The 26,632-nt window shown below is 36.9% G+C and overlaps 2 protein-coding genes across 4 annotated transcripts in view; one reads left to right on the forward strand and one right to left on the reverse strand.

The window, feature by feature from the left end:
* zip (myosin heavy chain 10) overlaps positions 1-19,846 on the reverse strand; it is a 32,333-nt gene extending 12,487 nt beyond the window's left edge. For both annotated transcript variants that reach the window (XM_018515488.1, XM_018515487.1), the window contains exons 1-3: positions 18,813-19,846; positions 2,112-2,268; positions 1,226-1,344 (exon numbers count right to left, since the gene is read on the reverse strand). In XM_018515488.1, coding sequence (XP_018370990.1) covers positions 1,226-1,344; positions 2,112-2,268; positions 18,813-19,169 — 633 coding nt within the window. In that variant the 5' untranslated portion in view covers positions 19,170-19,846. The remainder of the gene's footprint in view (positions 1-1,225; positions 1,345-2,111; positions 2,269-18,812) is intronic.
* A 1,569-nt stretch (positions 19,847-21,415) lies between these two features.
* LOC108766299 (probable low-specificity L-threonine aldolase 2) lies at positions 21,416-26,459 on the forward strand. Of its 2 annotated transcripts, none has more exons than XM_018515492.1 (5): positions 21,416-21,694; positions 22,796-22,958; positions 24,549-24,666; positions 25,080-25,163; positions 25,532-26,459. In XM_018515492.1, exons 2-5 carry the CDS (start codon positions 22,905-22,907, stop codon positions 26,452-26,454), a joined length of 1,179 nt encoding a protein of 392 aa, XP_018370994.1. In that variant the 5' UTR covers positions 21,416-21,694; positions 22,796-22,904; the 3' UTR covers positions 26,455-26,459. The 2 variants fall into 2 exon arrangements, with proteins under 2 accessions (XP_018370994.1, XP_018370993.1); XM_018515491.1 differs by having other exon boundaries at positions 22,799-22,958.
* The last annotated feature ends 173 nt before the right edge of the window (positions 26,460-26,632 follow it).

Consider the following 26,632-nt stretch of genomic DNA (forward strand, 5'->3'; position numbering starts at 1 on the left):
CCGAGCTTCGGAAAGGCCGACGCGGTTGTGGTGAACACGGTGACTCAATTATGCGAAATTTCAACGCTTTTAACGCCGATGGTCTGTATTCTCATCGCGCATCAGTGCATCCGACTCTGAACTCTTTGTTGCACTTTGCGGTCCTATCGAAATAAACCCAACAAATCTGCGGTAACTCGTGACGTTGAACACTCTTCATAACGTTTTCCAAACAAAAGAAAATAATTGCTATTAGACAATGTTGAAAATATTAAAATAAAAATAATATTAGCTCATTTGTCACACGACTCGTGTTAATTTAAAATCGCGTTTAAATATAATCTGAGTCTTCCTTCTTTCACTTTAGCTTATATGTAGGAAACAAGCATTTGATGACGTTTTGACTAGAAAAATGGAAAAGAATTGAGCCAAATAATTGACTAAACACGTTCATGGTCAAACATTGTAATCGCATTCCACAATCGCTCGGTTAACAAACGCCGTTGTAGTTAAATCTATTTACCGGGTAGCGTGTCAATTGTCGTATTCTCTTGTTGTGCCGTTTCGATATAGCCGCTTTGGTCATTAACCTTGGCAACGCGCATAGCTGTGAGTAGACATCTATCGCGTAAACATAATTGTGCGTGAGGTAATCGAAACCTTTCAACCGTAACAGCATTATTATACGCACGCGAATACCGTCATTTTAAGCCAGTTAAAAATGCAGGAAGAGACGATATATGGAACAAAATAATATTTATTACGAAAATTAAGTTTGAAGATATCATATGATTCCAGCTTCACTTGCTTCAAATTATAGTAATCGCGCACGTCTTGCCGTAATTATAACATCTCAATGACAATTTACATAATGTGTTGAATACTTCCTTTCATTTAAATATCAAAAACCCGGCATAACGCGCGAACTGAAAAATAAGTTCAATATTACTTCAGACTTGAAATATCTATTATAAAGAGCCTTCTCATTTCAATCGACGTACATGCGTATTTCCGGGGACAGAGATCACTCTCGCGCGCCTCAGGAAGCTCGCGGGAGCAGCATTCGTGCTTACGGGAGCACCAAGAGGTTAAATAGCTCGTATAAACCGCGGTAGTTTAATTTGTTGAGCACGCGTGTCTTCAGCGAGAGCGAGCGCGTGCGTGAAACACAATGGATTCGCCGCTTGGCGGAAACCGCCGTCGCCACTGCCGACAACGACAAACGTACTAATGGACGTTGACTTACCGCGTTAGACTTGGGTTTCGACGCGGCCACATAGGCTAAATATTGAATCACTTTCTTTGTGTTCTCGGTCTTGCCGGCGCCGGACTCACCGGTGCACAAAATTGACTGGTCTTCGCGATCTGCAATAGATAGAACACTGGTGAGTGATTGTAGACTATTAAAGAGAATATACTTAGCCCTGCTGGTTTGTTCCAATTTACTATACGATCATATCGTTTGGATCAATATGATTTAAAAAGCTCTGAAAAATAAAAGATACAAAATTTTCACTGAAAAATTCTTAGATTAACAGACGAAGTCATTAAATACCAGAGAAAAATTTTAAACAAGATGTTAGTAAGAAAATTAATTACACACTTTGAGTGGAACATATCCGAACAGACCAGCAGGGTTAAATGATACACTATATTTAGATGTCTTAAGAAATACGACTTCTAAGTACATTGTTTAAAATGTAATACATATTGCACACAGTATAATATAAAAAAATAAAGAATAATAATGTCTGATATAGCAAAATTTTAGAAACTGAATATAAATAGTGCAAAGTAACTATTTGTGGATTATAATTTTTTTTTGTCGAGCAAGATTAAAATAATTAAAAATTAAACTTTGCAAATAAATTAACATAACTTTTATTGTCGCAAATATAAGTTTAAATAAATACATTTCGCCAACTTAAAATTCATTAAAGAACTAGCTTTGACCGTTATAGTCATTACTCCTGTATTTCTTATCGTTAAATTTTCAAATGTATGGTCCAGTAAGATTCTTACTGTTTAAGATTTTTTATTCAAACATTAGATTTTAATGTATTAGCTAATAATATTAATTCGATGCAATACATAGCTAATATCAATTTTTAATTATGTCGATTGTGCGTTACCTTGCAACATAGAACGATAAGCCGTATCGGTAATGGCAAATACGTGTGGTGGTACTTCGTGTCTCTTAATGCCTTTGTACCTTTCCATAATCTTCTCTGTGTATATTGGCAGTCTCTTATAAGGGTTTACTACGACGCAAAAGAGGCCAGAGTATGTCTGTAAGAAGAAAGGGTTTCGATTATTACAATTCGATTATATCAAACAGATTTATAAAATCTACAAATTGACACAGTTAGGCCAGAGCTTCTTAAGCGTTTTCTTCAAGAAACAAAAGCAAAAGACTTATCTCATTCATTAATTAGTAGACTTAAGGCCAGTATTCATAATCGATTCTTTAGTAGGTTGTCTTAAAATACAGTCTTAAGATGTCATTAAACCAATCAAAGAGCAGCATTAGGATTTAAGACATTACTTAAGATGTTCTTGAAATATTAACGGACTATGAATATTGGCTTTAATAGCTTCATCAGTTCATATCTTTCGAGCAAGAATATTATTTCCGTTTTATCGATTAATTATCGAACCGCTGCTTCATTCAGCTCTTCCGGAGTTGAATAAAAGCGAAAGCATTCGTTGGCGGATCTATTCACGTGACCTAATTGTTTTAGCGGAGCATTGTTTCTGCTGACGCTGATAAACATTCCAGGAATTCTCTCGTGATAGTGCGAGAAGACTCTGGAACGGCACGTAAAGCTCGATGGAATGTCCGATCGATGACGTCACGTTCACCATGCGATGCCGGTTCGCGAGCGCGAGGTAGAGAGCGAAGTAGAAGAAAGAGGCCGACATACACTTTTAGTTCGCCGTTCTCCAGCGTCTTCTACCTCCGCGCTCTCCCTTTCTCGTTCGGTCGCGCGTTCTCTTGCACATTGGCACGTTTTCTCCGCTGCGCCGACATACACATGTGCATACGACCAAGCCGATTGTACAACCGGTGGTCCTGAAACCGAGAGCCTTGACTCTCGCTCCTATCCTCGATAAAACGAACCATTTCGAGGAATCGAGCTCGAGTCGAAAGGTAACCAGCTTTAGATTCAGGGATAGACCATAAAATTTTGTACGATTTACGGAGAGTAATATATTCGGCTGTCAGATGTGTGGTTCCATCACATTTTATGAGTGAGTGAAATAACGGAGATACGTCTATGTGCAACTGTCTAGGTTGCATGGTAGATTTCTTGAACAGTTTGATTTCAAGATAAAAAATCTATAGGAATATAATCATGTACATATAATTATACACACATACTGTTACATTTTTAATCATATTCTTTCAGAGAAATTATTTGTATTTTTTTTTTTTAAGGATAACGTACTATCGGTTGACAAACGTCTTAGTTAAATAGGAATTACTGCTCTGATTAAGTAAGGTAACATTTAATCCATTAATTCTTATTTAATTTCTGCCGTAAAAAAAGCTTCATGACATTTTCGTTTTAATCTTTGACTGATAGATACAAATAACAAAGTGTAAAGTTATCCAATTAGATTCAATAGGATTTTTGATTACGGGGAACAATGTCATTGATATCGTAATGTAGACTTTCCTCTCTAAGATAATTTACTTATAAAACGTACATTATATACTTTTTTATAATTTTATGATAAGATAAAATCTTATCTAAAATCTTATCCGGAAGCATAATATTCGATTAAAGAATACACTTAATTTAAGTACTAACGTCGATCAAAATTATCTATAGTTTTACTATCTGATGTTTAGTTTTATCTGACAAGTAATCTGAAAATCAATTTAAATAACGTATAAAGTAGTCTGCTATTGTGATTTGCATAGGTTTAGAAATTTACGACTCAGTTCGGCCGGATCGAAAGTTTACGTTTATCGCATTTCACTACCACAAGGATATCGGTTAACAAGCAAATAAATCACATATCTCGCATATACAGCGGCAGACAGACCTCTATGACTAACCAACGAAGGGATGCTAATCTCTCGAGCGTGATATCGAAACAGAGCAAAGTTATTTAACCTTTTATCAGTGCGAGCAAGTGCACGCGAGTATCATTCACGATTGTCTCGGTCCTTACAATATAATTACACGTTTTTTGCATTAGATCTGTTTACGTTGCTTGCACTTTCTGCACTCAGAATCTTCACTTTCTTTCTCTTCAAATTTCGCCTAAATATATTTAGCATGTTTTAAATACAACAATTTTTGGGGATTTTAAGCAATGCGGAACAGACCTATTGTCTTTCCCAACCGGGATGCTAACATGCACTCTTTCTTTACAAATTATGTTAATTGTATGCAGCATATTGTCAGATATCAAAAGAGTAATGGCAATCTAATTCCTTGAGTTAAAGAACACTTTGTTAATTTTAATTTTCATATGTATCTATAGGTCTGTTCTTTTTCGAAGAATTCTGAACTAGTTCTAAACAGTGCAACAAGTTAGAGCGAAACAAATTATAGCTATCTCACTCTAACTTATTGTATGCTTTACACCTGTTCAGAACTTGGGGAGGAAAAAAAATAGATTTAAAATGTAAATTAATTTATTTCTGTGATTAGTTCCAAAGTAAATATCGTCCATATTAAGTATATATACATTGTGTAAATAATAAACTAAATTTGAATCAAATTTAATTTATTTAATACATTTTCTTGTATAGTGTTTGATTCTTTTTAGTCAAATTGATGATATATTTATAGGTAACAATGGTGACTTATAGAAATGATTAAAAATAACTGAAATCCTGGGTCTAATTTAACATTATGAATTTAACAGTGTACCCTACACGGTTTTCATCACATTATTATATGTGTAAAAAAATATAGGAACTATATTTTTACATATTGATTTACAAAGACATCTTTTATAGATAAAATAGGAAAGAAGTATTAGTAATTGATCGTAATATTATATAGCTGAGCATCTTTCAACGAAACAATTCTCTCGTGCGTAGAATAATTAATTTCGATCACTTGTATCACGTTGTCATTACACACTATTTTATGCAGAAAGACAGTTCGCACAGCCTACGCATAGACGTGAATTATCGTTGTTTACGCATAAACGCCCAACATTGATATCGTTGCAACAGTCGCAAACGATATTCGTCGGCGGGAGACAGCGCGGGCGTAGGTGTTAATAAACGTTCCTCTCGCTTTTATCTGCCTTCCATTAAACACTGGCCGAGCGCGATGACGCACTTAATTGCGTGAGTCTACTCAAATTATTCACGTTGTCATTAGGGCCCCGTCAGATAATTCCTCAGGGAAATTGTTAGCCACTGCTTATTGGGTTCCGATCCCGGGCACGTTCTTCACGACCAGATTGAGCTCTCCAGGAATTTTTTCGCCATTACTCATCATCGTCATCGTCGTCGTCGGTGTTTTCCTGCTCCTCGCTCTCGTCGTATGTATATCCACTTTCAAAGGTCGCGACGAATCACCGCTGGTTGCCTTCAGAACTGCCTACAGCGTGATTCACACACATTCGCTTTCCCCGGTCCACTCTTGGACTCGCGACTACCCGCGTCATCATTCGTGGAAGAAGTCACCCGGAACCGCGTTACCGGGTTTATTTATTCTCCACGGCGCGATTTCCACGTTAATTTGCCGCGTACTTTCGTAACTCTTCCCATTATGGACTGGTAAACAGCGGTCGCAGTTGACTGAGGTTTATCGTATTTCTCTGTCTATATATATATATAATTCTGTCCGCAAGAAGAGATGGAGAATAAGTTGGAGCTCAGTTAACTTTAAATAATATTTGCAGCCATTCATCTCGTGACACAGCACATTGTTTTCTCAAAGGAATCTGATCTGTCAGAGTATGTGTCGGTGTTCCACAACTTTCTTTATCATCCAATCGAGAAATGAATGAATCAAATAAAATGGAGCGATTTATATTATAATTCGTATCTCTGTGCGTTGGATTTTTCATCTAAAATATCTTCATCTAAAAATGCAATAATTCTCGTTGTTTTATCAATTTCGATGTAATGCATGATACTTCATAAAATTCTTTTCTTTTTCTCGTAAAGAGGAAATATCACGCTAGATTTGCGAAGTTAATACATCATATTTTCAATTTTGGTTTTCTAGTATAAACAATGGAGAATTTTTTTTTATAAACTATGGAACTATACGAAAAGTGCTACTAGAACTGTCATTGTTTTTTTTATATTAATTATTAATAAAATGTGCTAACTTCACAGATCCGTTTCTTTATAGCTATTTATGTGATCGAAAAATAAAGGCTTTGAGGAATCTTAACATCGCCTCGTGTGTCCTCGAAATTGATGATTTTTCTCCTTGGCATCATTACGAAGCGTCATTCTCGCGTTTACGGAATCAGGGTTTAAGCGATTCATCGCGTTCGCATAAAATTGCACGAATCAATCGAACTTCGATTCGACGATGCAATGTTTTTCGAATTCCGTCGTAAGCCAGGAACATATGGAACGGAAATCTTTGTCTCTCTTCTCTCTTTCCCAGGCAGGACTGTTCGTTCAGAGGTCCTCGAAAACCGGTCGGTTCTCTCGGGTGTCATCGACCCTGCCCAACATTCCTGTTTATACCTCGCCGACGCGACGTGACGGGTGCCTTCTAAGCAAATCCGCAGCCGACGCGATCGCGATGTGCGTTACATCTCAACGAAACCGACATCTTTTACCTCAAAGATATAGCAATCTCTAAATGTACGTGGAGGTATGCTGTCAATATAGTACTCGCCGAATTCAGAAGTCCGAGATGAACGAACTGACGGGACGATATTTCAAATTTAAAGTGTTTACTAAAATCTTGTAACAAAATTTCCTGAGAATTCCCCGGATATTTTTCCAGATATTTTGTCCAAAATTCCAGGTAAGATTAAAGAATTTTTTAATGCAATTTTGAAATAAATTCTAACTATATATTAAAAATGAGCAAAGACAGAGATTCCATGAAACCCATTATATCTATCATTTTCTGTAATTCACAAAACAATAAAGATAGAAAACTATAATCTAATATCAGTGAACTACTCTGAATATTGTTTTTTACTGATTTTTTAAATAAAAAAAGTAGCGAGACACATGAAAAAGTACATACATAAATAAATATATGCGAATGTGTATGTCATGTACGTATTGTTAACCAATTATCAATATTTGCATTATTAATAAAAAAATTATTAAAGAAATAATGTTTTTAGAAAGAGACAGAAATGTAAAGTACGATAAAATTCTATGAAAATTCGAAGAGAAAAAAAATTAATTTCCTAAAAATTTTCTTTTCCAGGTACAGAACGCTGAGTTTAACGAAAGATAAATTGCACAGCGTTCTTTGCCAACTTTAGAAAGCAAATAATTCTCTTAAATTACATATAAATAACAGATACAAGTATGTCAGATACTCGAAGAGGTTTAATTGTTCCGACGCGAAAAAATAATCATCTCGAATTCGCCGCGCTTTTTCAACGTAAAACAAAAGTCCTTTTACAAGGTTTGTGATTGCTCAGAATTAAATTTACATTTAATGACCTCACGTATATGGACTATCGAAGACGTGCGGTATCTTCGTGAATCACCTTCTATGCCGATCAAACGCAACGATGCGTCACTCGCGGTGTTTAGTTACACACGCGCATGTCTCGCCTCTCGTATTTTCTATTATGGAACATCGCTGGACTTTTTTACGGCGCCCCAGGGGGTTTCGTCAGAAATTTTCTTTCGTGGCGCCGATGGTAGCAAACCGAACGAACACAAATGCGGGACGACAACCGTAAAAGGCATCGGACCTGCCATGGTGACTCCGTTACCAGCTCTCGCGGATCGCTTCACCGGTCGTTTCGCATAGCGGCCGCGTCTTTAAGGCACCAAGAATAAGCGGGTTAAGGACGCTCATCCTTATAAGGACTCGTCTTTGCCTTTTTGCGTCTGCACTCTGCAAAGTGGCGTTCATCTCGCTCCTCTCCTCCCTCTCTCTCTCTCTCTCTCTCTCTCTCTCTCTCTCTCTCTCTCTCTCTCGCGCTTTTTTCGCCCGCGGCTGGCATCTGGCCGCCTCTCCCCGTATCCGCGATCGCCCTCGATCGAGACAAGATCGAAAGTCTTGATCCCGGCGCTGGACCACTCGCTCGAGACGGCGCGAGAGGCATGCGCGTGATCAAGTGCAATTTGTAACGAACGGTAAAAGCGTGATTGGATGCGGTATGCTTTATTATTGCGGGTCAAAGTTGCGGCCCGCGAAACAAGACCGTAAACCCCACGACAAAGTCGCGAATGCTCGAGGCTACTTGAGAAATTAGCATAAATTCGTTATTAACATACGTACTATCTCATTTCTTTTTTTTACCGTGGCAGATACTTCTGAGGAATTCTAAATTGACCGCTCTTTTCTTTTCTGCTTCTCTGCTTTGTTATTATGGATTAAAATTACAATTCGCAAAGGAGAATTCTTCCACGATGGAACTGCAAACGCCCAGTCATTTGCGAAATTAATATAAATCTACTACTAGCATGTATTAGTATCTACTAAACACAGCTTACTTTTTATTTCCTCAGATTTCCTGCTATTAATACAGTTTTTTTTTTCGTAGAACCGTGCGATTACTTGTTCTTTCGTTATTATCGAAAATAATTTCATTGTTATCATAAATATATAAAAAATACAATTCACGAAATGAGATCATAAATTTGATATAAATAACGATAAAAAAGCAAGAGTCTAAAGTCATTTCCTAAATATAGCAGCAACGTGTACACGCAACATGTCCCTCTCAATTCTTATCGCTGACAGATTTGTATCGAAGAAATTCAGGTCTTCGCTAGAAATAAATAACTGACCGAGAATTACGCGAGACTGGAGTTGCGATATCACGTAAAATAAAACTGATTCCTCGTTACGCAATTTAAAGAGCGTACTGCGTTTATAACCAGTCTTTAAAAGGACGAAAATCAACGATACCGCACCTCCCCATCCAACCACTCTCTAAAAATGGTACCGTCGCCGTAATGACTCCAGATAGGGAATGTAAGTAAGAATACCACTCTTTACTAAAGCCGGCTCTAGGCAACGTGTCAAGTATTCGACTCGTACAGCTGTGCAGTGTTGCGTTCGTATGAGAAATAAGTCGAATAAGACTGTCATATGCAATTCCGACATGTCGTCGCATCGACATATATTATCTCATCGCCCCGGGGCTACAATCATATCGCTTTAGCGAATATTTATCGAATGAATGCCTTCAAGCCGGCTCCAGACGACGCCTTCAATCGCCAAATATTCGACACCTCCCGAATGCATTTGCGTGACGAATTTTAAATGCCACCGAACGCCGTGCACTCGCTCGACAAATATTTATGAATGCGATACAGATATCACGCGAACGAGGGCAATATTGCAATTTTACACAACGGTATTGCCGCAACTTTATGCGACGTTGCAAAAAAAAAAATAAAATCCATCGCGTAAAAGCGACACTATTTTATTTTGCCGAATGATGCAGAAGCAAACGTATTGCGTGTTATTACTGTATATTGACAATTGGCGTTACGTCATGACGTATCGCGACCGCGCGATATTTATCTTGGTCCGGCAAATAATTGGCCGGTGAACGGTTTGCTGAACGTTGTTTGAAACTCGCTTAAAAGCCGTGTCGTATTACGTATCGAAGATTGCGATTGCACAGCGATTGCGTATCGGAGATCGATACCCGACCAATGAAGACGAGAATGAAGACGAAGCGAGCGATGATTGAGATTGAAGATTCGTATATATATATTTTTTTTTTACTTTAAGCCCATTAGCCTGATCTGCAATTGTTACACGATCGTAACATGAAACCCCAATGTAATAAAACCTAAATGGAGAACTTATGTATTTTTTATATTCTATTTAATCCTATTTTTCTTTTAAAATAAAGCTAATGTGATCTTTTCAATTAAATATTCATGATTTGATTTTACGGAAGAAAATTCTTAGAAGTTGTTTTGTTTAGATGCTTTACATAAATTTTAATATAAGTTTCAGAATACTGTATCTATACATACAAAATTTATTGTATTCTATTGTGAATGTATATTATAATTAATAACCATTATATTAACTTTCATATTGAGTAAAAAACAATATATTAAATTTTATATTAAATAAATAATTAAAGTTCACTGTGGGTGCATAAAAAATTCTAAAAAGTTGAGTTTTTGTAAAGATACGCAACATGCATACGACAATAAATTTTGCGAGAGTATCAGAAGCAGCGATGAGTAATATAAAGTAATGCAGTTAAAGTAAATCATACGGTCGGTAGTTGTCGAACCGTTACAGTCCAGATACGGTCCATATACGGTATGCACGGACAAAATCAATCGGATTCGCACCATATACGGATAAGGATAACGATATATGTACGCGAGCGTTGCGCAAGAGTGACATTCTTTACGGCGTTACTTCTTGGCAACGGAATTACAAAAAATTGTTGACGAGAACGGGCTGCCTCTTGACCTCACGAAAAATCGCGCCGTCTCGGCCGTTCGTTTCGGAGCGGTGCTTTTGGAGATACAGCACCGTCAAATTACGACACAAATGTATAGAATGTGGGCGACAGCTGCAGGTGAAAAATACAGGAATACGATTACATATCGTACCCTTGTTGCGTTGTGACTTAGAGCAGTCCGACTGATATGTTACATAACGCAATGTTTAAAATTGAAGTATCTTTAAAATATTAAACACAAAAAAAAAATTAATATACAATTATTAGTACATTTAAATACATTGTGTATGGATTCTTAGATCTTTTGATGCTTTTGTTTATGACAGATTTTTTATCGAATTGAGTTTGAAATTTTTTAAAATATATTATTGACATTGTAATGAAAAATAATGACCAGGTGGTATTTTTATAACCGGAAAATCCTAATTTTTTCATTCCATAATCTTCGGCCAACCTTTTCTCTCATTCATTATCAAGATAAAATCATTTAATGTGTTATAAAGGGACGTCACGGCAAGATGAAATTTAATAATGCCGATAATTAACGATAACAGGTATTAAACGACGCTTAACACTTCTGTTTACGGACACATTTTTACGCACGTTCGTACTCTCACGTCGTCGACGGTTGTCTCGAAAGCGAATGTCGTAACGATCGCACGTCGATCATGCCGGTTGAGCGACGGCCCTGAGACGGCCGAGGCGAGAATTCCGCGTGAATTCCGGAATGTTTCTACTTGAGCGGTATCTCCGCGCGCGGTCTAAGAGAAATTCCGCGTGCGGTTACTACACGCGTAGCACGTTGCGAATACTAATGCGCATACTAATCGGGCTAATGCCGCGAGGCGGAGACCTCGCGTGGCCGTGTTACCTTCTCGTTGCAGCTCTGCGAATTCTAGTTCCGAGAAGCCGGCTAAAGGCGAAAAGAACGTCCACCGGAGCCTTCCCGATTCGTCGCTACCATCGTTACCATCGTGAATATATCGGGCAAAATGTAATATTAAATACACTGAGAAAAATGGTCTGGTTGGATTAAACAGGAATTCTGGTGGAAAATGGACGAATCAGAATTTTCTGGTTATGTCTATTAGAATTCGAGTTGTGATAACTAGAATTCTGATTAATATAATTATTCTGGTAAAAAAAAAAAAAAATAAGAATTCTAGTAGATTTTACCAGAAATATAGTATCAACCAGAATTCCGGTTATCTCAACTAGAATTCTAATAAATTTAACCAGAAATTTCTGATTCGTCCATTTTCAACCAGAAATTTTTTTCAGTGTAGCATTCTGAAGGAAGCAACATCTTTCTACTAATTGTCCACTTCCTACAGCATCATTTTTCAAATAACTGATTATTCAATTAATTTGAAGCCAATGTTTCCGCGGTGAAAATATCGAACAGTCTGTAGTTTTAGAATAATTAGCGACTGTAAAAAGGAGACTCTTCTGGCGAATTAAGTTTCAAGAGAGAAAGTCAATGATCAAAATCATATTTCATTAAATTTCGAACAGGCATTGCTTTAATAGAACTTTGATTTATGACTCGGTTACAAAAATATAAAATATTGAAAGTGGAAAAGTTGATGAATCAATAATGATCCTCATTGTAATGATTACAATAAAAAATTTCGCGAAAAAATAAAAGCCAGAGAACTAATACAAAAGAAAAGTGTCTGTACAATGTAATCTTTCAACAATTTAATGGATCGTAAAGGTGTGTTATAAAAATCTATTTGCCAGACGAGTAAAATAATTATCACCTGTGAAAAATTGAAATTTGAAACAATGTGAAAACGTTACATTTTGATATTTCGTCGATACGGAAATAAATATTCAATCGATTTTTAAGGATTCGCCGACTCATCGGCGGATGAGAAATTCGCAGGTTTGCAACGGTAAGCCACATTTCGCCAAGGTGACTCTGTCAAACCGCTAAGATGGCGTCTCAAGATCGGCCTCCCAACGAATATTCCAACCTTCCTCCGCCTTCACCCCGATACTCTCCCTTTCCTCATACTCTCTGTCACTTTACCTCTCTCGTGCTATCGCTTTCTTACCTTCTCCTTGGAGACCGTCATCGGACTCTGTCTACCTTCGCGTTTACCGAATCAGTCACGCGTGAGTCACGACGAGCATCGACTCTCATTCTACGAGTTTAGAGGGGAAAAAAAAATAACGAGAGGAGAGGACGATTATATTATATTTCGGATCTCAAGTTGCCTCATATTATTTGTATCAAAATTTCATTTACGTTGCAAAAATAATGAAAAAATAAAGTTTGTCAGCGAAAATAGAAGACTTCATTTCTGCATATGATACCGTCACGATTTTCAATAAATTACATCGAGCATTCAATTCGTGTCTTTAAGTTAGCGTCAATAATTCTTTTCGGAACAAACGACGTGTCTCGACCATTCGCTGCTCCGATTTGCACGGTCTGGTACACCGAGATAGGGAGCGATGGGATAGCCAAATTTTAATCGTATGAGTTTACCGAATAAATAGTTTTAAATCGCGATTTCGTCTTCTGTACTGTGCAGTTTATTCCCGATGAGATAACGCCCGTAACATCGAATGTCGACGATACCGGTTGAAATTCTGAGCGTCTCTTGTCCAAACATACGCTCGTATGAACCGACAAGAGAGTTATGACGAAACCCGTATGGAATTTCTGACGCAAATTTCAGCTAAATCCCTAACACATCCGCCCCGGTTATAGCATGACAAATTCATTAAGAGCTAGCGAGATGATACACAACAAACTAAATGCGCTTCTTACGAGGGTGATAAAAACTTTGCCTTTGCGATCAAATTTAAACCCGTTCTGGGCCCCAACTATAATATGGCATCATCTCACTCGACACACAAAATTGCCCATGTACAGGATGCTCAATAAATCATATATTTCCTTTGAGCCAAAGATATTAAACGCGTCGATTATGGTTATTTTCGGGTTGTTTTACGACCTGCGTAAAATGTTTGAGTAATAAACGCGTTGATCGCAATCGACTTTTCGTTTTAAGAGAAGACATTCGTCTGTCATCTGGCTAGCAAAGGTGCCTCTTTAATGCGGCATATAAAGTTACAAGCTACATCGTACATTCAACGCGTGTGAGAACAGCTGCACGATTCGCTATCTTATCGAAGGTGACTATCGAATACTTTCTTGGCAGCAGAGAGGAAACATAAAAACTATGATACGATAGTACATAGTATATACAAGAAATCACAGCAGGAAAACATGAAAACACATTTTTTTCCATTGAAACAACAATCAATATTTGTTCCACGTATAATTATTCTTTACGTCCCGAGCAAACTTTATCAATATATATCGCTCTCTCTACAATGCAATAAGTCTAACTTTTACCTGAAGGAAGTACAAAAATCCCATTGTGATAAATTTAATAATTTAATTATTTCGATTACGTTACAGATATTTTCCAATAATTTTGATTTTATTTAAAAATACAATTTAAAAAATGCATAAATATATCGTTTTCTTTTCATGCGTAGGTAAAATTATTTTGTGTTTCACTAAGGATTTTATTTAATTGGTATATGTTAAAGTGTGTAATTTATCTAAAAACCAATTTAAATTTTATTCATTTTTCAAAGTATGTATTTTTTAAAATGTCTCTTAATAATTTCATTATAATATATCAATATAAATAGTCCAAGAATCATTCAAACCAATACAATCTATAGCACATCTATCACATACATTTTCACCAGAATTTATATAATAGTGGTTCACAATAATAACTCCTGCAAAAATTTAGACTTACGACGTACTGCTTCATTCTCTCTAATATCTTAAATATAGTCTTCCACCAATATTTGAAGTATTAGTGACAATATTTAAGATTCAAAGGAATGAGTTTCCGCAAGCGGAAAGGCCAACACCTGCTTCCAAGTACGAGATCAAAGTTGAGGAACGCAATCAGCGACCACGTTCAAAGTAGGATCAAAATTTGCATGAGTCACACGCTCGTCATCGAGCAAAGTGGGGCAAGGCTTATCAACCGGCGATAAGACCTGGTCAATCAGTCGGGAGACGTTGTCGTATGTTGTGTGCATGCGCATAACCTTCATTTTTTGTACCGGTTGTCGATGTCGGCTGCTGGGCATCGTATGGATTGGTCAGGTCCCATCTTTTATGACTAACGACATCCGACAAGCGTCAGCCGACTTGATTATAACGAAGCGACAGCATCAAGGAAACGCCGGTACTGTTGCACATACTCGTCCCTCAACATGTAGGCGATACACGTTGAGACTCGTGAAATCAGTGACCATTCGACACCGCCCATGTCCTTTTTGCGTTGCGGTCCTCGTCGAATACCTGACCGTACAAATTTCGTCCTTGACCATAGGACCAGGTTTCCTTTCAAAAACTTCACGCACCGTGAATATCACCGCTCATCCGTGTTTATTACGAAGGTAGGAGAGAAAGAGAGTGCTCGATAAAAAAAATCTGAAAAAAGATCTGAAATTCATCCATTCTCCTATCCGAAACTTATAAGTTGTATCTGATAATTGCGTACGCGTGAAGGTATCTAATAATGAAAATCCGTGGGTGCCTTTTGCTCGATATTAATTAACTCTCGTACACTCTGGACCCGTAGAGACCTGCAGTGCAGGTATGTGAGACGAACGTTTTTACTTCCCACACACCGCAATTATCTCTTGCAAAACAACTTTCTTCACGATATTTTTATACCATGATAATTCGTTACCTTATCTTATGCTTTGCATCACAACCGCGTACTTTTATGCACGTTTTCCCTAAATGAAATCCGATATTGCGTATCAACGTCGTAAAATATATATTCTAAAAACGTATTTGCAATATAGCAATAATTCTTTTTTTTTTAACTACTGTTTTTTAGTAATATATGTAAAATATATATAATATATATAATAATTAAAAAAAATTATTATACACACACGCTGAAAAAAATGATACATCGACAGTACTATTTTAATTAAAAATAATTTTGTTATATATATATATATATATATAGTTTATATATATGACAACATTGAATGAAATTATTAATGAAACAATTACTATGTTATGCTCTCACTTTAATAAAATTTTATTTGTTTCATTTTAATACTGTTATTAAGATTATTTTCAATTAAAATAATGCTATTGGTATGATATAATTTTTTTTAGTGTGATATAAGATAATTAAAAAAGCAAAAAAAGAGGTTCAAAAACACTAATTTAGCAACTGACTGCTAGAAAAAAAATACAAATAGTTAAATACTTAAATCACCGTCACGTGCCTTTTTCCCGATCGAATTCATTCGCGTCTCACACGCATTTTTCTCTTAGATTCTCTCCTCCTTCTCTTTTACATCTCTCTTCTTTCCGTCTCCGTCTCACCTTCGGTCTGCCGACATTTCCGATATATCTCGCGCGCGGATTAATTCCAGACGAGGACGAGCAAGAGCCGTAGTGAACCAAGAGCTATCTTTAGTCCGTCTTACGAGCGAAAGAGAATCGGTCTCTCGCTCATTGCATCGGTTGGAATAAGACAGCAACCGATATCTCTCGACGATTGCTATTTTTCAAAACGTGCCCGACGGCCAGTCAAAACCGAGAATCCGATAATCGACAAAAATGCAATACACGGGAATAAACGAGATGCCGGGTTTCCTTTTTAATAAATTCTCCTCCGCGGACACCATCAATCCTTATTTCAACATCACGCACGATTGCAACGACGAATATATTTTTCTGATTGGATAAACAGAGGATAAATGATCTCAGAAAATTTCAAACGTATCAAGATATATGGTGTGGTCTGAAGCATGCATACATTTTACGGTAGAGAGACTCGTGGCCGATCTTAATCGCTTATTGCTTAATAACAGAATACAGAAGTAACGATATTTCCTTCAGATTATTATATCAAGCATGCTGTTTTAATATCGTTGTGTTAAAATAATTGATATATCTTGCAATCGTACACTGTTAAATTCATAATGTCAAATTATATTCAATTTGTATTGTTTTTATCATTCAATAGATTGCCAATCTGCTTCTATTCAATATGTCGTTAATTTAATTAGAACAATTACATTAAACAAATTAACACAAGGAAATGTATTTATTAAATTTGACTTGAAAGTTTATTATTTACTAAGTGCAGCCATACATCAATATGGACATTCTATGAAACATTCTTTGAAATTAATCACAGGAATAGATTAATTTATATTTTGACACATATGAAAGTTAAAAGTAATAAAATGTTATTCAACTCAAGGGATTGGATTACCGTTACTCCTTTGATATTTAATTATGCAAAAGAGACACACGACTAGTTATTATTAATTCTCATTTCAGTAACTTGGAATGAAAACAACCAACAATCTACCAAGATTATTAAGATATACAATATCTTTCTCGCAAATATAGAGAAACGAATGTTCCAGCATGGAAATTTTCTCTCTTCCACACCCGAGCAACGGTGTGATATAGCGTTCCACTTTCAAGCTATTGATTTACTTATTCCGTTCATCTATAGTCAAACGCAAAAAGCGAAAGACTACATAACTTCAAACATAAACGTGTTTTTCCACGAGACAAACTCCGAGTTTAGCAACCGACGAGGAATACTGTCGTTTTTGTCCTACGCGTTCCCACCGTGTGTCGCTCCGTAAATATTTTGAAGCTGTCGTAGCTAGTAACCATAATCGAGAAATTCCGCGTAATTTCGCGGGACGATTAATTTTCACGGCGACGTGTACGAATTAATAATGCCAACGCGAATTCGAAGTCAAGCTCGCGGACGCGGTGAGTCACCGGTGCCTCGCGCTACGAGGAACATATTAATTCTGCAACGCCCCGAAGAGACGGAATTTCCGATGTTTTTCAAAAAATTGCTTGAAAAATTTTGGAGTCGGAGTCAGTGACTCTTATCAAGCCTTTTTGTTTTCTTTTACCAAATAATCTGGACTCTTTCCTAAATCTTATCCATCTTTACCATACAATTCGGACAAATATGCATAAATTTGAAATAAAATAGATCCTTCTCGAAATTATCATTCCAAGATACGAGCAAACAGTTTTTCATTTTCCGATTAACTTGTACATAGTTTAGACTTAACTTCACGATAATGTGTTATAAAAGTTGTTCTAGCTGTAATTAGTCACAAAACCGGTTTTATGGTGGTAACTTTAAAGTTATTATAAAATCATCACTTTAGTGATTAACCGTAGCTAGAAAAATACAATTTTTTATATCATTATCAAGTAAGATTAAGTCTAAACCACAAGTTAATCAGAAAATGAAAAACCAAGCTTGATTTCTAGCTATGGATAATCGCAAAATTGATGGCTTTTAGTAATAATTAAAAAATTATTCACTACAGAGTTATCGGTTTAACGATTAATCATAGCTAGAAAATACTATTTCTACATTGCCATCGAGTTAAATCTAAGTTAATCAGAAAATAAAACATCGGGCCACGGAGTGTCGATTTAAATCGGAAGGTTTTTCTCTAGATCCTGGCAAAAGGAAGAACGTTTTAAATCGAGGTTAGAGTTAACCGACGTTGGAGGAACCGGCCCTGCGGGATGCGTGGAAGGGCCGGTACGCATCTGGCACTTGCACCTGCATCGCCGCGGCATTCGCAAGACCATCTCCCAAACTTTCGATTCTTAACCCTGCAAAGGAATAACGACAGAACGAAAGAAAAGTGCCGAATCATTCGCAGTAAAAAGGACCGGATCCATTCATTCTAAAAATGTTCCTAATGACAGAGATCACAAGCCGTTAAACGAACGAAATTTATTTTCTCGCGTCTTTTACATTTCCTTCCTCGACGAGAATGGTAAAACAAATTTATTATCGTATTTTTTCGAAGTTTATTCTCTCGCGATACGATAAACTTTGAGCTTTAATTAAAAAATTTTTTTTCGTTACAATTAAAATCTGCGGCGCACAATTTTGTGCCCAAGTTACCGAATTTCGAGTCCCTCGACGAGAACTCGGACTTCTTGGAACTCGAGACCCGGAGGCGAATCAATCCACAGCATGGACCAAGAAGGAAAATTGGGTTAGCGACGAACGTAAGGTCATCGGGGGCTCCGGCGAGAAAAACAAGACTCGAATACCGCTTTGAAAACAATAGTAAGAACGGGCCGCTTAAAACGTGGAGCTTAAACCGGGAAGCGAGGCAGGCGCAACGCCAGGAATAAAAGGAGCCCGTGAGGAGGCTCGCAGACTCACGTAAATCAGTCCGGAGTAGTATCGGTCCTTGAGGTTATGCAGAACGGAGGCCTCGTTGAGACAGGTGAGCTCCGCCATGTCCTCGACCTTGTCGAACTTGGGCGGATTCATCTTCTGTATATCATCCTTGGCGACGAGTACGCGCTTGCCGGTCTCCGCGATCTCCACCTCGACCTCGTCGCCGCGCTCGCCTTTGATACCGGCGGCGACGAAGCCCTGGGTCTCGTGTGGCACCCACACCAGCTTCTTCTGCGTCCATTCCGCTTGGGTGGCCGGATCATTGAAGCTGTTCCTGTCGACCGACAAGATACGCAGCTCCGGATCGGACCGGTCTACCCTCGAGTCCACGTCCGCCATCTTTGTTTAGCGAGCGCGCAACACGACGCGGCAAAGGTGCTGCTGCTGCTGCGGACCTGCCCCTTGTGCGTTCCCGACTATACTTTCTCTCGTCCCTTGCGTGCGCGCGCGCGCGCAACGTTACCCGTTACCTCGTTCCACGAACGCGCGCGCAACGTCCGCGACTACTCGCGTATCGTACTCGCGTACGCGATCGACTCGAAGTCGAGCCTGACGACGGCGGCGACGGCGACGACGACGGCTGTCGCTACCAGCTGTCGCCACGATGCGCGACCAACGACGAGTGCGCGACGGCGGCACCAACACCACCGCCACTATCAAATACTACACCACCACCACTGCCGCCACTACCACTACCACTGCCGCGACGACGAACGGACTCGCCCTCCGTGCTTTCGAAAAATGTTGTCGCACCGGCGACGGTAGATCGCACATGTAACGAGAATCGCGAACGATTTATGTGAGCTTCTTTCTCCCGTAGCAAATCTGCTCTCTCGGCCCTCTCCTCTTTTCGCTCTCTCGTTTGCCTCGGTTCTTCTTGGCTCACGCCTCCACACGCCTCGACCGCGCCGATCGCAACTGCCGCCGATCCTCGTTAATCCTCGTCGAGCGTGACCGCCTGCGGCACCGCGCCACATTCGTCTCTCGTTCCCCCACTTCTTTCTCGATCGACTCGCACGCACCAATCCGAACATCCCTTCCGCTCTCGAACGACTTCACTAGATACTAGGGACGTATGGATTTTCATCTATAATTTCAGGTTTCAATCAGGCTCGATTTATCGAACTCGAATCGAGAATGAATAAATCGATTGATTGCGAAACAATTTTTCCAAACATTCGATTTGTTTGAATTTTGGACTGTTTTAATTAGGCTGCGTTTGGATTCCCACCAGGGTAATGTCCACGTTTTTATTATTCTTTTCCGTGCTATTACGTGGATTAGACAAGGATGAACAATCAATATTGATTATTCGTGAACGTTATCCTATGAAGTTTGATAATGGAAAAGGCCGGAATTTGTCTACTCTTAGGTTTCTCTCTGCTAATGTCCACATTTCTGCTAATGTTAATCTAATAATTAATTAATTTTAATCTGAATTTGATTTACATCTTATATTTTTCTAATTTTAAAAATTAGGAATATTAGTAAATATATTTATTCAGTAAATTAATAAATAAAAAAAATTGATTTAAAAAATTGATTAAAAAATTTATTTAAAAAGAATATATATTGTGTATTATTCGAAACATTTAACTTTGACCGTAATATAGGCTGGCGTTCTTTTTCGTATTAAAAAATTGATGTACATTGATAGAAATGAACATTAATTGACTATTAGTTCAAAATTAATAGCACAAGAATTCTAACTAGAAATTTTTTCACCTAAAGCTGGTATTTATAAGTCCTGGGGGTCGATTCTGTATCTTCAAACAAGGTGTAAATTACAAAAGTGAGCAAATTTACTAGGTGTTGACCAATGAAATTATCGGTATTCTAGTAAATTCGCTCACTTTTGTAATTTTCACCTCGTTTCAAAATACAGAATCGACCCCCAGGGTATTAATCATGAAACTTTATCCCTAGGATGGAAAGTGAAAAGTGAAAATTTTAACCATTGAAGTTAATGGAAAAATTTTTTACTTTTTACTTTTCATCCTAAGAAAAAAGTTTCATGATTAATACCTAGATCTACAATAGATGTTTTAAACCTTAAGCCGTAAGAATTTGACCAATTACAGTCGAATGCGAGGAGAATAATTGACTGTAATTCGTCCATTTTTTATGGCTTAAAGCTTAAAAACCTATTGTAGATCTGGACTAATCCGTTCTTATTGCAAGGTCGTCTTAAGATACTAATACGGCCCTCTGATTGGTTCGTGACATCTTAAGACTGTGCTTAAGACGGCCTTGTATATTATAAAGGCCCGTCTACAATACACGGAGTAAAAAGTAAGAGTAGGAAATTGACCAATCACAGTCGATTATTCTTCTCACATTCGACTGTGATTGGTCAATTTCTTACTCTTACTTCTTACTCCGTGTATTGTAGACGGGCCTTAAGAATCAACTATGAATATTGCCCTATATACATAAATAGAATTAATTATTCTTCGTTTAAAATACGAATAATTAATTCTATTTATGTTGATAAAATATCATAAGTATTATTTGATAAATCAGTTGTCAAGACTTGACCGAAATTGCTTTTATTGTTGATTATTCAAACTAAATTTAATCAGATACGAAGAATTTTCAGTTCATCGATGCGTCCGTAGAGAACATTGCTTCACGTTACTTCATGTTGTACTATTTATAAGTCTGTTTTCTGTAGCTGAACTAGTGTACACTTTTAGAACTTAAAATGAGATAGGTATATTATGTTTGATATTTAGCGAAAGATAGAGAGTCCTAGTGCAGTCAAGTACAGGAATAAATAAATAAAAAATCATGTTAATTCATGATGTCAGACCTGGTCAGACCTGTCCAACACTGCTCGCCAGGTAGTTGCATTGGCACAGTCGGTGAGTGCAGAATATTTTTCAAAGTTTTTAACAATAATTAATCTAATAATTTTGATCCTATAAAATGTGTTGTCTGGGTATTTGTATTAACTTAAAACGTTTATTTTTTCGACTCACGCATTTTTTTCATTAAATTATTGGCCGTTTTGAATCTATATCGGAATACAACGTTTCTCCTTTTAGCAATTAATTAAAACATTTCCATAAATTAAAGTTTTATTGAAAAATATTTATTTTTCTAACAAAAATACTTACATTTACCCAAGCAAAACAATGAAGCATTATGATACCAAAATAATGTCAAAATGACTCCAAAATGATTATTGAAAGTCATTTTTCAATAATTTCCGATTCATTTTAATATCATTTTGACATTGTCGTGACTTGTTGTTCTGCTTGAGCATGCCTAAGATTGTAAAAGGAGAAGCGAGTGAAGTGTAATAGACCTGCTGATCTCTTTATCTTCAGCATTTTTGCATTTAAACGCGAATATTGACATCAAAGCGATAATTTCTTACCGCTGCAATACTCTTATCATAGAAATTATTATCTCGAACAACTATAATATCGAGTAAATATCAAACAAAATTTACACTATTATATAATCCTATTCTACATAATTTTCAAATACAGATTTTAAATCGTCATGATACAAAATATTATATGTATAATGTTAACCGTATATTTAATTTAATTATTTAATATAATAATAAACGTAAAATATTTAAAATTTTATATAAATTGATTTTATATTTAAAATTAATTAGCTGTTAATTTGATTTCAAGTAGATTTCGAAAACATTCTAGAATAAAAATTGAATTCTCGACATTTTCTTTATCTTTTCGCTTTACCACCTATCGAAAATCTGCATAAACTTTTATGGACTTACATGATTCTCGATCTGGACGTGAACAATTCCATCGTTATCGCGTTTATAAAATACAATAATTATGCTTTTTTTATTTCTTTTTTTAACAATTTTCGCATTTTATCTTTCTATTAATATGTGAACACATCATAAATATTGTATGTAAACGACAGTTAGCTTAGTTTTTCTTCCGTTTACATCATGACATTCTACGCATGAATGTAAATATCAGCAGATATACGTGTACGAAGTCATATATATAAGCGCGGTGCCTCACGAAAGCAAACTCAGTTAATTCAACACACGACCAACGCTGATCACAGTTAGTAACAGCCAGCAGGATGTCGTACGGCGGGATAAATGAAGGCATTCATGATTATGCGAAGCAGAATAATGTAAGTAAAAAAAAAACCAGTGTCCGACTCTTTCACTATTTGATCCTTCCTAGGTGAAATACGGAAGTTATAATAATATTTAAAACATAGAATTATAATGATGCCATGGAGTGCGTTCCGAGTTACGCATGATGCATTGTTTTATCCTTCTCCATTATTTGATGAACAACAAGGACAAACAATACATCATGCGTTTCATGCGTAACTTGGAACGCACCCATAAAGACATCATTATGACTTTGTTCGGTATTTATAAATTTGCTTATAAACAGAGACTCGGACCGAAATTACATTATGGATACATTAAATACGGTCCGAGGATACCCGACTTTCAATTTTGGTGTCGGTTTCTTCTCAGTTCTTTTAGTGATAACGGTGACTGTTATGGGTATATATAATTACCGAAATCCAAACAAACCCAGTAACTGTTACGGTAAAAGAACTGGAACCAAAAGTTGGATTTAGCCTCGGACTGTTATCCGGAGCGAATTTTTTCAGTTTGAGCCCCTACTTATAAGTGACACATAAAGTCATAGGCCCATATTCAGAACGCGCTTACAACGATGTTAGTACCTTAACATACTGTACTTTACCTTACACATATTTATAATTTTATCGATAAAAGCGCGTTTTGAATACAGGCCATAATGTGAGCTATCTTACCCTGATAGCAAAATGTTAACAATTTGGGATAGAACATAGATATAATATCGTAAGATATCACATAAATAGCCTAAGATAATACATAATATCGTAACCATGTTGCGGGATTCTCTAAACGTTTTATCGACAATTATCGCTATTGTTAACTAACGATAGCGAGTAAATACCACTCTTTCTTCCATTGTCCTGCCATTGACTGTCGCTAGTTAATAGCGTCAATCATCGATAAGACGTTTAGAGAATCCCGCTACTGATAACAAAGCCTGCGGAGACAGATTTTGAACAGAGCCTGTTACCAATTTTTGATTGCAGAAAGGCACCAAATGCAGAAACCGAGCAGAGTCTGCTCTCAATCTGCCGTCAGGTTATACAAGATTCTGCTCGGTTTCTGCCACCAATCTGCTGGCATAGCATGTCTAGCAGGCTTTGTTAGGTTTCTGACAGCAATTTGCTGACAATGTCAGATAATACAAATTCTGTATACAATTTGGTGCCTTTCTGCAATCAAAAATTGGTAACAGGCTCTGTTCAAAATCTATCTCCGCAGGCTTTGTTATCAGGGTTACGGTATTATGTATTATCTTACGCTATCTGTGTGATATCTTACGATATTATAATTCTATGTTCTATCTGGTCTCATAAATTAATATAATATTATAAAATTAACCGGCGGTGTGAATTTATTCAATTCATTATTATCCATTGTTACCCTATATAATTTGAATAACGTCCATGAAAGCATGTAAACTGATTGTTATCCTTATCGCACGCACGGGGAAATATTGTGTACAGAATATGTCCTAGAAGAAATTTGCGTCCCCTTGAAACATTTACAATGACAGAGACGCAGTAGAATTCCATTTAAATTTATATATATACGTTATGTTTCGTGAAGATCATTCTAAGTTAAGTATATGATTACTATAGGCCATTATTGTCGATCTACGAAGCGACACGCTTACGAAGCCAACTACCGCAATGAGAAAAGCTATGTATGAAGCGCAAGTTGGAGATGATGTCTTTGATGAAGATCCTACAGTAAAAGGTAGCGAAAAAAATTTAATTTTAAATTTTAAATGGAAAAGTTCGTTAAATCGTGCGTGTAATAAAAAAAATATAAATATTATCTGATAATGCAGCATCGCAGCGTACGATGGTAAGAATCTAATCTATCTAGCAATCCAATAGGAAAACAAGCACCGTGTACTGCCGGCTTTACTTCCCTATTTAAAACCATTTTCTTTCAAGCTTCACGTAATCAATTTTATTTCTTATAAAAAAATTATTTCTATATAATAGACTTGCTAGTTTATACGTCCTGTTTAAAATGCCAAATATTTACAATAATATTCTTGTTTTATTGACTTTTATGTTTTAATATGTCGTTAATATATAGTTGTATACTATATTTTATTTACTTTTATATATTATTATTGGTTGATAAGTCGTTTTTTTTAGTATTACAAAATAAGGCTGCGACGTTGGTTGGAAAGGAAGATGCGCTTTTTGTTAGTTCTGGTACAATGGGAAATTTGATCGCTGGTAAGAGCTTAAATATTTTTATTCATTTAATTGATTATGAGAAATATGGGGAAGGATCTTTTTATATTATAATTATAAAATTGATCTCTATTTTTTGTTAGGATTCTAAATTAAATCCATCATATTAGAAAAGATTTCCCTAATAATATAATACCCGTGTCACACTACGCATTGAAGATTGAGGATTGCAAATTAAAGATTAGAATTTGACCAATCAGATAATTTTAATTTTAATCCGTTTTGTTCCGATTGGCTGAATTCTAATCCTCAATTCGCAATCCTTAATCTCCAATGTGTAACGTAACACAGGCATAAACGCATTTTGTTCAAAGAAAATTTTATGCTAACCGTCTTTTCTCTCCTTCCAGTTATGAATCATTGCGATGTACGTGGCAGCGAAATATACTGCGGAAACCAATCGCATGTGTTTCTTCATGAACAAGCTGGTGCGGCGCAGATAGCTGGTGCGGGCTTCCACATCTTGCCTAACAACGATGACGGTACGTTCGATCTAAAGGAACTCGAGGGCGCGATTCGCGCGGATCGTATACATGAACCGGTCTCAAAGCTGATCATGGTAGAAAACACATTTAACGGAAAGATCGTACCTCAATCGTGGATAGAAAAATTGGCGATAATAGCGAAAAAGCATAATCTTAAGATGCATTTGGATGGCGCTCGACTGTGGAATGCCTCAATTGGATCGAAGATTTCGGCGAAGGATATAGTCGCTCCATTTGATTCGGTTAGTTTTTGTGTGAGCAAAGGATTGGGTGCTCCTGCCGGATCCCTGCTCTGCGGAAGCAAGAGCTTCATCGCTAACGCGAGAAGAAGGCGCAAGGTGCTAGGTGGCGCGATGCGACAGGTTGGCGTGATCGCGGCGGCTGGACTCGTCGCTCTGGAGAGAATACCACAACTAGTAGAGGATCACAGAAGAGCATGGATTCTCGCGGGGACGATCAATCAGTTGAATTCTAAAATATTTACTGTAAATATGGAGACCGTGCACACCAACATGGTATTCGTGCATGTGAATACCGACAGCGGCATTTCCGCTGGGACTCTCATGAAGAGGCTCCAGCAAGTGAACCAGAAAGTGGACGATCCCTGTGAAGACGATAAAATTTTAGTCAGATGTTTGGCTCTCAAGGAAAATTTGCTTAGAATTGTTCTTCATCTTGATATCGATGATATGATGGTCGATAATGCTATGCGTAAATTAAAATATGTCATCAAGGAATTGGATCCCCAAGTAACAAATCAAATTTTTGACAAAAGCAATAAGCAATAAATTAAGAAACCTTATTAAAGTATAAAATATTTGCTAAAAATACAAATTGTAAATTAAAAAAAATAAATTAGAAAATGTATTGTGGTTTTATTGTATTATTATATGCATATAATAAATAAAAAGTCAAGTCCAGTTTGAATAAATACCGAATTGTATCTTGAAACATATTCCTAGATTT

Source organism: Trachymyrmex cornetzi, unplaced genomic scaffold (genome assembly GCF_001594075.2).
Source record: "Trachymyrmex cornetzi isolate Tcor2-1 unplaced genomic scaffold, Tcor1.1 scaffold579, whole genome shotgun sequence".
Lineage (NCBI taxonomy): Eukaryota > Metazoa > Arthropoda > Insecta > Hymenoptera > Formicidae > Trachymyrmex > Trachymyrmex cornetzi.

What these genes read in the sequence shown, in the direction of transcription:
- LOC108766299 (XM_018515492.1), top strand. Translation starts at nt 22,905, where the DNA reads ATGTCGTACGGCGGGATAAATGAAGGCATTCATGATTATGCGAAGCAG. An exon ending in ATTATGCGAAGCAGAATAAT is followed by an intron (nt 22,959 to 24,548) that starts GTAAGTAAAAAA and finishes TGATTACTATAG; the next exon opens with GCCATTATTGTCGATCTACG. An exon ending in TGAAGATCCTACAGTAAAAG is followed by an intron (nt 24,667 to 25,079) that starts GTAGCGAAAAAA and finishes CGTTTTTTTTAG; the next exon opens with TATTACAAAATAAGGCTGCG.